This window comes from Neolamprologus multifasciatus, chromosome 1 (genome assembly GCF_963576455.1).
Source record: "Neolamprologus multifasciatus chromosome 1, fNeoMul1.2, whole genome shotgun sequence".
In the NCBI taxonomy this organism is placed as follows: Eukaryota; Metazoa; Chordata; class Actinopteri; order Cichliformes; family Cichlidae; genus Neolamprologus; species Neolamprologus multifasciatus.
In genome coordinates, this window is record NC_140439.1 from 9,715,047 (window position 1) to 9,729,370 (window position 14,324).

The following is a 14,324-nucleotide window of genomic DNA, read 5'->3' on the forward strand; positions in this document are numbered from 1 at the left end:
CTCCTGAGAGCGTCAGATGAATAAAGTCCTTCAAATTCACCGGAGCTGTATAAAATAACGGAGATCTCTCTTCCTCTCTCTCTTTTTTAAACTCGTCCTAAAATGGCAACCATGAGTGACCAGGGAGGATCAAAAGACGCATTCGGGCGCAAGCCCGCCTCGCGGAGAAATTAACCACCTGATGGGCACCGGAGGAACCGAGGAGAGACTGTTTAGGTGTCGCTTGTTGACTTGGTGATTTACAATGCTGAGCAAATAAGGGGCGCTGCAAGTTTGACCGAGCGTCTGCGTAACAGGCTATGCCACCGGCCTTTACATCTGATCTTTTTCCTTCTTTCTTCTTCTTCTTCTTCTTTTGGATATGGTAATGATGTCATGAAAATACCGGAGGAGGGGGGGGCTGTATCTAAACTGGAAGAGATGGCAATCAGTATCATGTAAGTAGGATACATGGGATTCGCTCAGCATGGACCCATTTGAGGTGTGTTTGCTATTCTGACTTTCTCGCATTCACGACTGATTGGTCGAGAGGCTTCATGCCTCATTTTGTCTCCCTGCGCGCGCTGAGCTGCAACTTTTGTCCTCTGGTCTGCGTCCACATCACAGCGCGCGAGCGCTTACTGTAAGCGTCCGCGGACCGAAGCGCTCACTGACTTAAAATGGAGTTTGCCATGGTGGGCGCGGACGGTGGGTGCAACAGCCACCTGCCTTACGGATATGCCCAGGCTCGCGCGCGGGAGAGGGAGCGCGAGAGGGAGCGCCAGGCTGCCCACACCAGAGCGGCGGCCGCAGCGGCTGCTGCCGAAGGTGGAACGTGCACGGAGGGAGGTGGAGGAGGAGGAGGAGGTAGCTGCGGTGGCGTCGGAGGGTCCACCTCCAACACCTCCTCGAGCGCTCATCTCCTTAACAACCGCCAGCATCAGTCTCGCGCCGCCTCCTCCGCGAACGCCAACATCAGCAGCGGCGGTACCGCCTCGCGCCCCTCCCCCTCCTCCTTCACCTCCACCACCTCCACCTCCTCCTCGCAACAGAACCAGCAGGAGCCCGAGCAGCAGCAGAGATTTGTCCGAGAGCGGAAAAAGCAGCGCGGCGTCGGACGCTGGAGACGGAACCGGGGCACTCTCGGTGGGGACCTGCGCCACTCCGAGCTGGCTCTGCTCGGATCCGAGGAGGACATCATGATAGAGGAGGAAGAGGCCGAAGGAGCCGAGGAAGAGGAAGAGGAGGAGGAGGGGGAGGGGGGCGGGGGCGACCGGGGGAGCAAAAGGTCGAGTTTTTTGTGCAACATGGATGATGAGGAGGAGACCGTGTCGATCACCGACAGGCGGCCCCAGTCCGGATACGAAAACGTTTACAGCGAGTGCGGCTGCTGCGAGAGAGTTGTCATCAACGTGTCGGGTCTGAAGTTTGAAACTCAGCTCAAGACGCTCACTCAGTTCCCGGACACGCTCCTGGGAGATCCGGATAAGAGGATCAGGTACTTCGACCCGCTGAGGAACGAATACTTCTTCGACCGGAACCGACCGAGTTTCGACGCCATTCTTTACTACTACCAGTCAGGCGGGCGCTTAAAAAGACCAGTCAACGTCCCATTTGACATATTTTCCGAGGAGGTCAAGTTTTATGAACTCGGGGAGGAGGCGATACTAAAGTTTCGGGAGGATGAGGGCTTCGTCAAAGAGGAGGAGAAACCTCTGCCGGAGGATGAGTTCAAGCGCCAGATTTGGCTGCTCTTTGAGTATCCGGAGAGCTCGAGCCCTGCCAGGGGGATCGCGGTCGTGTCCGTCCTTGTTATTGTCATTTCTATTGTGATTTTCTGCCTGGAGACGCTGCCGGAGTTCAGGGATGACAAAGAGTATCTACAGCCACGAAACAACTCCTCTCAAGCCGATCACGGATTTACTCCTTTTAACGACCCCTTTTTCGTCGTGGAAACGGTCTGCATCATCTGGTTCTCGTTTGAGATTATAGTTCGCTTCTTTGCCAGTCCGAGCAAAACTCACTTCTTTAAAAACATTATGAACTCCATAGACATTGTTTCCATTTTGCCTTATTTCATTACTCTCGGCACGGACCTGGCGCAGCATCAGGGCAACGGACAGCACGCGATGAGTTTCGCCATCCTGAGAATAATCCGCCTCGTCAGGGTGTTTCGCATCTTCAAACTGTCCAGACACTCTAAGGGGCTGCAGATCCTGGGTCACACCCTGCGCGCCAGCATGAGGGAGCTGGCCCTCCTCATTTTCTTCCTGGTCATAGGTGTCATCCTGTTCTCCAGCGCGGTGTACTTCGCCGAGGCGGATGAACCCACCTCGCAGTTTACGAGCATCCCGGACGCGTTTTGGTGGGCTGTAGTGACCATGACCACAGTGGGTTACGGAGACATGAAGCCCATCACTGTGGGTGGGAAGATAGTGGGCTCCCTCTGCGCGATCGCGGGCGTGTTAACCATTGCGCTCCCGGTCCCGGTCATAGTGTCCAACTTCAACTACTTTTATCACAGGGAGACCGATAACGAGGACCAGTCGCCGGTGGTGGAGAGCATGCCCCCGGGCTGCCCGTACTTCCCTGACTTTCTAAGAAAATTCAAAGGCTCGCCCTCTGGCTCCTCGCTCGGTGACAAAGCGGAGTATATGGAAATGGAGGAGGGGGTGACGGAGTCGCTTTGCGGGCTGGACAAGAGCCCCAGTAAAGGAAACGGCACAGACATAAGCAGAAAAAACAGTACTAACTCAAAATCCATTCAGACTGACGTGTGATTACAATTAGAGTTTATTATTATTAATTATTTTTCCTGAAGAAGAAGAACACGCCCTATAAAGATAATTTTGAACATCACTTCTGCCCAACAGCAGGTGACCCCCTCCCGCCCTCATTTCCCCAACACAAGTTTGAAACACGCCTCACACACACACACACACACACACACACACACACACACACACACACACACACACACACACACACACACACATTCATGCCACTGATTGGCAGGTTGTGATGCTTCATCTCTCTCTTTCTCCTGTTTTTAACCATCGCGCACTTCTCTAACAGCAGCCTTTCCCCCAAACCATCTTCACACCAGTCTGTTTGTTCATCTAAGCTGTGCGGGCTTCCAAATCTGACATCAAATTGAAATTCCAGTAAAGACAGGCTATGCATTCGCACTTTATGAGTTTCATCTGTCAATAACAGATATAGGGATGATCGTTTTTGCTGTTATGCAATAAAGTTCAAAATCTGTTTGCACTAATGTAGATTTTTTTTTTTTTTGCGCTGGGTTTTGACAGATTTGTATTCAGAGACAGAAGCTGTAGGCCATGAAAGTGGCGCGTATTTAGTAATCCTCTGACCACTTCGCTAAAGAATGTTTGAACAACTTCCTCACAGAGAGCAGACTAAGGATATTAATAACCCCCTTTATATGCTGCCAGTAAAACTAAAGAAAAAAGAAAAAATTGGAAACGAAAATACGGATAAGTCTTTTGTAACTGTTCCAGTATTTAACATTAAAGAAAAGCTAACTGATAAGACAGCATTTAGTAAACCAGGGCTACAATTATTTCTATGACACCTACACAACTATGTTTTTCCACAACAGGCCAAAAGAAAAAAAAAAAAAAAGCCTTGTATTGCTGACCCACTGCGAGAGCTAAGCACAGGAATCATCAGTTTATAACATGGCTGGAGAAATGACTCGCCCCAGGTTTTGTATGGACATGCTTGTTGGAACCTCGGCGACAGCAGTTTTCCCCAGTTTCATTTAAACCACCTCAAAATGACAATATCCCTTTACAAGGAGGCAGATGGAAAGTTAAAGCAAAAATGACTCATCGTGGAAACTCATTGGAAGGGAGCTTGCGAGCAATTTTCTCTCCTGTCTGCTGGACTTCGTGCACAATTCCTACCCCCCCACCCCCACCCCGCCTCACCCCCCCCGAGAGGACTGCGATTATCTGCGAGCTCGGAGGATCGTCATGATGTGGATGTCTTCCAAGGTATGTGGCCCACAGCTTGTGTGTGAAAATGATTTTTTAAAAAAAAACAACAACCTTGTAATCATCAAAACAGCGCCAGTCACATGTTTTTAATGGAAAATATATGCCACTAAACAAGGTCCCATCTCGAGAAAAACACTTTCATTCCGAGCACTACACCCTCACTTTTATTTTCAAACACTCCCATGTTTCTTTGACAACAGAAGCACGCGTGAATGCGCGTGCGTAAAGCCCTGTAGACGCTGGAGGAATGTGGCGCACATTTTTCCAGCCTTCATGTGGCCAGTTGATGTTTCTGCTGTACAACATTTAAGCTGTGTTCAAGTGTCATATGCAAAACCAATAACTGGAAAACTAATAAGGTGACATAAGTCAGATTGCTGTGAATTTGTGCCAAATATTTGGAAAGATCTAACACCAGAAACTGTGTTTCTGCAAAACTAAATTCTAAGTATGATGGCAAAGTGCTGCAGAATTTACTCCCTGCTTTGCTGCACATCAAAAGATCATTTTACTTGTTTACTTGTTCTGTTTTGTTATATACTGAACTGCTGCTTTTATAATTCCAAATGCTTTAGTTAAAGATTTTTAAATCGCAGTTTTCACTTTTCAGATGAGGAAAAAAACAAGAAATAAGTTCCTCACTTGAATGTGCGGGTGCTTGTGTGTGTGCGTGCTTGTGTGTGTGTGTGTGTCTGGCATTAGACGGATGTTTTTACAACCATCTGCTGAAGGAGGAAAGTTTCTCTGAGTGCTTACACTAAATCTTAGTTTAGGACATGGATGCACAAGCAGGACTGTGTGACATCAAATAGTCTGAGAGCCAGTCAAAATTAAATATGCCATTTACACGAGTGGGATGTGGAAACTAAAAGCTTCCAATGCACAAGAAATAAGTCAAACTTAGAGAAGTAAGAGGCATCCTGTGCCAAGCAGTTGAACTTTTCAAATAAGCAATCAAAGCAGAGTACTACAAGTTTTAAAGCACGTCTTTGTGTTTAAAATTTGAAGTGATTTACCGCGTATGTATACATTAGGCACATTAGGCCTTTGTTTCCAATAGAGAAGTAGTGCAGTAAGAACAAATAACAAAAAACTGTTTAAACTCTAAAAACTGTGTTGCATGCTGGGAAAAGTCAAGAAAACAAAAGTTGATTGTCTCAAGACTTTTCAGTCTTCTGAATACTTACAGAATGCATCAAAAGGTGCTAAGACATCAACGCTCAGTTCCCATCTTAAGTCAAATCTAAATGCGTCTGTATTCATAAACTCGAACCAGACACCTTGCCACTCGTTGTCATTGCTTCTCAGCGTTCCTCTGCATGCTAACACTGCATCAGCATGCGATAATTTATCTCACGGAGCGCTTTCTATCCTCAGAGGAACTCTTCACGCGAGATATTCTCAACACCTGCACCCACAGCATCACAGCACACTCCTGGCACAGAGCCATCTCCTCTTGATACCTCACACTTTGCACTTACATAATGTGGCTTATGGCAAGAGGCAAAATCCAAAACATTTTTTATGCAAAGTGTGTGGGTCAGGCATATTTTAAGGCTTGTAGCTGCTGAGTTGACTGCAACGGCATGTGTCATCCTGAGCCATGGAAGCTCAGCGACTCGTACTGTTCATAGAGTGCTTTTGCCACGTACTGGGGGAGTCTTTGTAGTGCAGATTTAAACCATATGGCTGGGCCATGTGACCAAGTGAGAGTTATTTATGGTTGTTTTTCAAAAGGTATTGCTTTATGTACACTTTTTTATTGTACCAAAGAACATAAAAGGGAGGGGCACATAATGTCAGATTTGGTTATGTAAGAACAGGAAGTACAGATGAGATGAGGTTATCAACTCAAAGTTTTCCATTTTTGGCAATCAGCGAATAGTTTGAGTAATCTCATCTGCATCAGATTTTTCCAGTGTTATTGCTTCTGTTATAAAGGGGTGCGTTTTGCTTTTCTTATCCATTATATGAATAGATGGATTTTAAAGTTAATTATTTGACTGAATCCAACAGCTTTACCGATGATAGAACTAATAATAGCCCAACACGTGTAAGAGGTGCTAATACAGCCATACTACTATACCACTGCCGATGGAGTGCTTGTTGATAAATGTTGTCTACATTGCTCCTGTGTACTACACTGCACAAACAACAGTGAACCGCAGCGTTTCAGTCTAGTGGTCACATTTTTGCTATACAGAGCCAAAGCCGGGCAAACGCGCATGGCTGCCAAGTAGGATCTCTGAATCTTGCTCACTTTTTGAAGTTCACTACAAATGCGCTTGTTGATGTGCAGCTCTAAAACACAAAGGATGAGGTGGTTTTTTTTATGCAACCTTAATATTGCATAACCTAATGTAATAGTTTGGACTCAAACTATTACTTTATTGGAGATTATGTATCTGAATTTCAGGAGCAGGACCACGCCTCCAGTCACCCTCCTTCTGGCTGCCATCTATATAGGTTCCCCTAGTTCTGCAATCTGTTCATTCTCGTGTACGTGCCCCACCCTCCCTCCCTCCTTCTTCTCCATTCTTCAACTAATTCACTCCTATTTAGTACATGGGGATCTGCCAGGCTGCCAAACCACAGCTCAATTCATGTCAAAGTATTCACTTTTACCTACTAAAACGCTGACCAACTCAAAATGAGGACGTGGACCCAGCTAGTGAATTATTTTTAAAAAGACAACATCAGAGCAAAGTATAGTTTTTGCTGTCAAAAGTGAAAAAGAAAGAAATTACAACATCCAAATTTAGCACAGCAGGGTGGCACGGTGGTGTGGTGGTTATCACTGCTGCCTCCTAACGAGAACAATATATGTTCAGTTGCAACAACTTGCTAGGTTCTGTCCATGGCTTTCACGGTCATTACGCCATCTCGTGAGCATTAGTGGTTGTCTGTCTCTCTGTGATAGTATGGTGACCTGTCCAGTGTGCTTCTTAAACCTTTCTGCTCACACATACAGGAGAACCGAGCGAGGGCTATGTTCCTATTTAGAAATAGTCTGGTTTTTAAGATGGAATTCTCTTATATGTTTTATGCATTAGAAAATTATTGGGTTTTTTTTGGTGCTGCTAGAGCTGACGTGGTTAAGCTAGAAACCCACGTACCAAATGAGCTGCAGGGGCCGCAGTTCGAGTCTTCTCCGATCGTTTCCTGCGTGTCATTGCCCCTGCTTTCTCCATTCTTCCTTGCCCCTCCTCTCCATCCACAAATGTTTGCACCCAATAGTTTTCAGAAACAGTGAAAACATTGCAAATGCATTTAGGTATGGTGTGTGGCCTTTCTTCTGTGGGAAATCTAACCCAGTGGTTAGCTCGTCCATGATGTCTGTGTAGGTTTTCAGTCATCCAGCCCATGGTTAAGAATAATCGATTGGTACTCAGTCTTTTGGTGGTTTTTTTGGAACAGCTGTCGCACGGGTTTCTGTTTTAAATGATGTGTTGATTTTAGCTCCTCACACCTTTGAGTCCATTGTCTACATTTTGTGTGAGAGTTGACTCCTCTGTGCTGAAACAACCTGCTCTGCATAACAGAAGCCAAATTGTGCTGACAACCATAGGTCAAAGTCACGGCTGACCCTTGTGACAAATGGCTCATTTAGCTGTTTGGAAAATGACTTCTACCTGCAGCCAAGACATCCATCCATCTTCTACATCAGCTTATACCCACTCAGGGTCACAGAGGGCTGGAGTCTATCCCAGAATACACTGGGCAAGAGGCAGGGAACATATCAAAGATAGTCAATGACAGACCGATAAAACATATTCAGACTGAGCGCCTGACTTACAATGAAGACCAAACTATGACAAAGCAAATATTACATATATTTATATTTAAATTATGTTTATTTATTTAAATATATTTAATTGTTCCTCTTTTAATTGTATAATAAATAGGCAAAAGGTTCAAAAAATATTTATTGACCTTAAATGGGACTTATCTTTTCCATCTCCATTTTCTATACTTGGACTCTACTAGAGAAGTTTGAATTTCAGGATGTTAAGTTTCAGGACCTAATCTGCAGTGACTCAGTCTTTTACTTTGAAAACTTATCAGATACTCTATATTAGCAGTAAAGCATGTCAAGTGGAATAAAAAGCATTGAGTAGTGGGTGGTATCAAGCTCTTCAGATCACCTGCGTATGAAAAAAAATATTTTAGTGTGAATAGCAGGTGGGCGGGGTATCTTTCTGTGACATCATGAAGGTCTAGGAGTAGAAAAAGCAGTGTTTAGAGCAGCCTGAAACCTGAGCTTTCAGCTTATATGATGCTATTTTAATACCTTAACGACCTTATAACACCTAATATGTTACTAAGCAATGATGTTATTATGACTTATAATTGGCATATAACCTACAAACTAATGTTTATTCTGGGAACAGTAGCTTGATTACACAGCCATTCAAACTACGTGTCCTGAATTTATGTAATGCCTTTGGCACAGAAGAAGGCCGTGAAACAGATGCAGCCAAGTTTATCTCTGATTGTGAGTATGACATCAGAAATTATGGAAATGAATAAAGTAGGAACTGATGGTGAAATTTAATATCTGCTTAATATTTGGTTGTACTGTAATAGCTCAGTACAGAGGCTTTTTGTTTTTGCATTTATAAAAGAAAGTTTGTTTTTAGTAGTTGATTCAACCTCAGCTTAGCCTGAAGGTGGGTGGAACTATCCTGGGGGCTACATGAAACTGCCATACTTAGCGTGGCATGCAGTGATTTTACTAGTCGCCACTAGTCTCAGTCCTCATTTCACTTCAGTTTTATATTTGTGCATTGCTGGCATCCAAGTTTTAATTTGTCTTCGTTCGTTTCCCCTTGTTGCCAGTGCAAAGCTGCCTTTTCTCACCAGTTCACTCCACTTGCCGATCAAAGGAATGGACCTGCCATGATTTTGTTATGTGTCGCTAACACGTTTGAGTGCTCGTATTTTCATGCTTCGTGGCCACAGTGGTCAAAAAGTCATCTTTTCCTGTAATGTGATTACAACAAGCGACCTAAACAAGCCCTTTTTATGTTTTGTATTTGCCACTTATGTGAGAATGGTGACTTCTGTGTGAAGAAGTGCATTCCCTTAGCATCACCGTGTAAAGTGGGATGCCCTGGCAGAGATGGGAAGCTGTCAAAAAAATAATATCTACTTGCCCACACAATCACTTGAGGACATGTCTTATCAGCCAAAATAAGTGAAACAAACCGTGATGTGTACAATTTTCAGTGTATGTCATTTCCTTTAAAAAAGGTAACCAAATATTTGGAATTTGAAGAGTAAAAGCTCTTATTCTTCCCGCAGTTTCCACATTATCTACATGCATATTTCTTTTTTTAAATAAATGCAATGACTTTGTGAAAAAAAAATCATTAATGTGTCAAAATATCGTAGACCGGAACAACACAATAGTGACTTCTTGTTTGAGAAAGGAATCCTTAATTTGCTGTTTTAAGTAATTATGGGAAATAATCTTCTCATAGACCAGCCATCATGCCTCAATGATAAAATCTTTTCCGTTGAAGTATCCAGAGCAACAAGAAGAGAAAACAACCAAACAACAGAGTGGAATTTCATGAGGCTGGAATGCTTCTCCATTCATCTGTCTTGCCAATACATTAATCAGGCCTGATAAAAGGCTGTCAGCCGGCGTGCACAATAGACGATCCCAGCTGTTGTCACTGTGCGAGTATTTGTGATAATTGTTGTTCTTTTGTTAAAAAAGAATTCAATCTATGTTCCTGTAAAATCATTAGTAAATAGTTCAAAAAATGCAGGAGTGATTAATCACTTTAAACTCAGGAAGGCTGTTAACAAGGTATTGCTGAGCTGCCGTCCAAATCGATTGGTCAGAGAAAATTGAGAGACAGACAGCTGACAGAGAAAAGATTAGAAAAGAAGTGCTCTGTTAATCAAGCAAAGAAGCCTGATTAGCATTTCTGGGTTAGTTTACCTGCTGTTAAGAACCCCTCCCCCAAACAAACCTTATCCAGTCATAGCCTAACAACCAGAGATGGCAGTAATGCGCTACTGTAATCTGATTACTCTGATTAAGTAACGAGTAAAGTAAGGGATTACTATTGCAAAAAAGTAATTAGATTACTGTTACTTTCTGGTAAGCATGCTGCGTAACTGTGTTACTAAACCGTGATTTTGTTTGTGATAGTGTCTCATGACAATGAAGTACAAGCGTGCGACGCCCGTGGCAGCAACAGACGTGTGCAGATCAACAATAGATAATATGGAGAGAGTATGACCGTGCAGTGTTTAAAGGATGAACGTACTTAATTACTTTAAGTTGATTCCGTAAAAAGTGACAAAAACATTAGCGTCTGCTGTACACTCTGCGTGGGAGGAAAACTTCTTTCTACATTGAAAAATTAAACTTCAAATTTGAGCAAGTCCCTAGCAAGCCGCCACGGGAATGTGAAATTCACAGAGAAACCCCCGGATCCCCCCATTGACGTGATTACTGTGGCATCGGCCCAACACTCCTGCTAAACGTGAAAATAGATTTAAGAGTGACAGGACTCAGTGCAGCTGTCTTTGATTTTATTTATTTTTTGCTGTGTTTTACTCGCGTCTATTTGAAAGAGTGAATGTAAACACACAAATATTTTATTTTATATGCTGGAGTATGCAGAAAATAGGTTTAAATGTTAAACAAATTTCTTCAAGTCAAAGACCGTTGTATATAATTACATTTTTGCTTGATGCAATGTGCATAAAATTAAAACATTAAAACTAATAAAACAAGTTTTAAAAACAGACCTTTTCATTTGATTCAATTTTATATGATGGATTATGCAGAAAAAGTAGAATTGGGCTGAAAGGTCTATAGCTTCATTATATTTTCAGATTGTGTATCATGTTTTTAAAAAGTAACTAAATAGCTAAGTAATAAAGTAATTAATTACTTTTGAAAATAAGTAATCAGTAAAATAACAGGATTACTTTCTTGGAGAAGTAATCAGTTATTAGTAACTAATTACTTTTTTCAAGTAATTTGACCGACACTGTTAGCAACTAGCATGGCAAGTCTGTGAAGTTTTGGAAATAAAGGCTCAGAGTGATGATGCTATGGTGATGGTATCCCAGAGAGTAAAAACAAAACAAAACAAATCTTAATTATTAAAACAGTTTTTATATGAATAACAAGTTAGTTTGTTACTAACTTTAACCCAGTGGTGTCAACCATACATCACATGATCTGACAAAAGGTCAAATTGAGCCCAGTGGACAGCTTTACAAATGGTGGGTATGTTCTGGCATGACTTCTGAATGATCCTTACAGGTTCGTGTTGAGTCATTATGAATGGATCAAAATGATACCCTTCTTAGTGAAAAAGATTACATGCGGTGTTCCATATCACACCAAGGCTGGAGTCACGGTAGGTGGAAAACGGTGTTGGGAGACCAGGACAAAGTTACTGTGCATATGTCCAATAATAATAAGCACTCACAGTTATTTTCTGGATTCAAAGTGACTTTGGTGTATCAACATGGTGATAAAATGCCAATAACACGAAATCAGTCTGCTATCAGTTTTTGATTTAATGGGGTCAAGTTGACAATTCCATGCAGTCTGTTTGTGATACTGTGGCTATGAACTGGGATAAATTGTTGAAAATCACAAACCAGATGGTTGCTGCAACTCCTTGCACTCTGCCTCCAACTGGAGAGAGGTTGCTGTATATTTTAATTGTACTGTGTGTACTTCTGAGCTATTCAGCATAATTTGTAATCAAAGTACAGTTTTGGATAACATCTCAGATTATTCATTATCTTTTATTGTAAATGGACGGTTCAATAAAGAATGCACTTGATTTTAATTGTTAGACCGACTCGAGATGAAGCTTATGAAATACTTTTACAGCCCAGCAAGCTGTAAAACCAACTTTTGCAATAACAACAGTATTTGTGCTGCGGTTTCGCTTTTAGTCAGACAAATCCAGAGTATTGCTAATCTTTACTTATCAGAGCATATTGTTTAAAAGATTAAACAATTAACAATGGTTAATATGGCATTGCTATCACTGTAGACTACCTTTATTTTTATTTAACGTGATAAACAACCATTTGAACAGGTTTGACTCGCTAATTGATCCATGTCAACATCCTAATTGCTCCAGCCCATCATGCATTTCACAGACAAAGACAGTTGGGTTCCTCCAGTTTTCCATGTATCCGCTGTATTCACAGCCCCACTGGACAGGAGCAGTTAATAAAACACACCTGGGATTACATCTCTATTGTAAGTTTAAACCAGGTTCTGGTTTCCATGTAGCAGTTACATAATGTCCTTCTATTGAAGAATAGCAACCTGATTCTCTGCACCCTCCACTGTATACCCTCTTTCCAACTGGCTGCATTAATCTGACAGCATCTCTGGCTTTATTGTGTTACTTCACTCTAGACGTGAAGATTGTATTGCTAATTACTCATATGCTTCCATATTGGATTTCGCCGCCCACAGTTTATGTTATTGCCTTACAGTTATTAAAATGGTGCTTGTTGCATGTTCAGCATTTAAAAGAAAGAAAAGCTGGTTTGTTTTTATTTTTGTTTTGTTTTTTCAGTCCTCTTCATAGTACCTTATTATCCTAACAGAGCACTTTGTGCTCAGACTACAGGCTTACTTTTGATTCCAGTTTTCAGTAGTTTTCAGTCCCCTCTGTTATGGAACCAGCTAACAGTTTTGATTCAGGTGGCAGATATTAAGTGCCAATATTAATTTTTGATAAAACTTATATTTAGAGCTGGACCACATGACCCCAAAACCTCCGTTAGTTATGGTATAATACAGCGGTCCCCAACCTTTTTTGCACCACGGACTGGTTTAATGACAATATTTTCACTGACCGACCTTTAAGGTGTTGCGGATAAATACAACCTCCTGGAGAACACGGCGGGTCTGGGCCCGCACTGGGCAGGATGGCTGCTGTGTTTGCTTCGGATTACTCCTCACCCCCTACCCAACCCTGTGGCTTGTCACGTGTTCCATAATGTTGTGCTGTGGACATTTATGTGCTCTTTGTGCAGAGGAGTTTTTTTGTTTCCTGTTCTCATGCTGTCCTCCCAGGAGTCCAGCATGAGTAGAGGTCACTTTTTTTCCTCTTGTACTTTCCCATTGTAGTGTATATTTCAGTGTTTTTCTGTAACGCTACCGATCTCCGACCCGACCTGTATCACCATGTGATGTCTGTGTTGTGTGTGTAAGGTCGGGGGGGCGGGGGCGGTTTCACTGCAGGGCAACCTGCATGTGGCGAATAAAGCCTTGATTGATTGATTGATTGATAAATTATTAAGCTCTGGCTCTTTCTCCCATGTCTCTCTTTTGTCTTGTCTTCCTCCGCTCACCCCCAGATGGTCGCGGCACATGACTGTCCCTCCCTGAGTCTGATTCCGCTGGAAGTTTCTTCCTGTTGAAAGGGAGTTTTTCCTTCCCACTGTCACCAATTTCTCATAGGGCGCAATCTGATTGTTGGGGTTTCTTTCTATATTGTAGGGTCTTTACTTTGCAATATAAAATTCTCAATTCATTTTGTTCGAATGCAGAGTTTATTTACTTTCTAAAAAAAAATTGATTAATATTTCAGTATTTAAATGGCCAGTTTACCTGTAGTGTACACACAGGTATGAGGGGTCAAAGTGTTGATGAAGTTTGCTGTCACACACAGTCAATCTGGGGCAACAGAGGATTACAGATTTGTTATGGCATTGGGAAAGGTAAGCATTTCAAAGATTTGTCATATCAAGTTGAGGCTTTTTTCACCCCTCATTTTCCAGAGTGGTACCTAAAACCCCACAGCGCTGCAGCTTTTTGTGAACAAGCTTCAGATTTGATTAAATAGAGCAGCTGCTCAACCATAAAAAAAAAGTTTTTTCTTCTGCTCCCTGTGAAGATGAGCTGGTGAACAGAGGATGGGCGCCCTGCTGGTCCTGTAAACGTTTGAGAGGCCGCAGATGCTGTTTATCAACTGTGGAAATCTAGAAACACACATCAGCATGTGCCAGAAAATCACTGAAGGGCAAGCCTGACAAATAGTCATATATGCACTTTTAGATTGTATTGTAAACCGTACGTGGGTAATTTAAGTTTCATTTATATTTGGAAACAGAAATGGTGTTTGGATTGTCGCAATCTGAGAACCCTTAGGCTATAATCTAATAACTTAGCCTTTAGAGGAAGCAGTAATTCTTCGTGTTCTTTGTGTCATCACTGTTTAAAAATACTAATAAATCAAAAAGTGCTAATAAAAAGGTTACTCTGCTGTCAGATGACTTCGAGATTTCATTTCTGTACTTCTTAGGCTCTCAACT

The 14,324-nt window shown here is 42.4% G+C and overlaps 1 protein-coding gene across 3 annotated transcripts in view; it reads left to right on the forward strand.

The window, feature by feature from the left end:
* The window catches only part of kcna4 (potassium voltage-gated channel, shaker-related subfamily, member 4), a 48,762-nt gene that overhangs the window by 892 nt on the left and 33,546 nt on the right, over positions 1 to 14,324 (forward strand). Inside the window, exons 2-3 of one of the 3 annotated variants that reach the window (XR_014873129.1) lie at positions 1 to 13,386; positions 13,417 to 14,324. The exon at positions 13,417 to 14,324 is cut by the window's right edge and continues 18,777 nt beyond it. Coding sequence is in view for 1 of the 3 variants with exons in the window: in XM_085154227.1 (XP_085010353.1) it covers positions 660 to 2,759 (2,100 nt within the window). In the remaining 2 variants the exon portion in view is untranslated. The other 2 variants (XR_014873127.1, XM_085154227.1) reach the window with 2 other exon arrangements.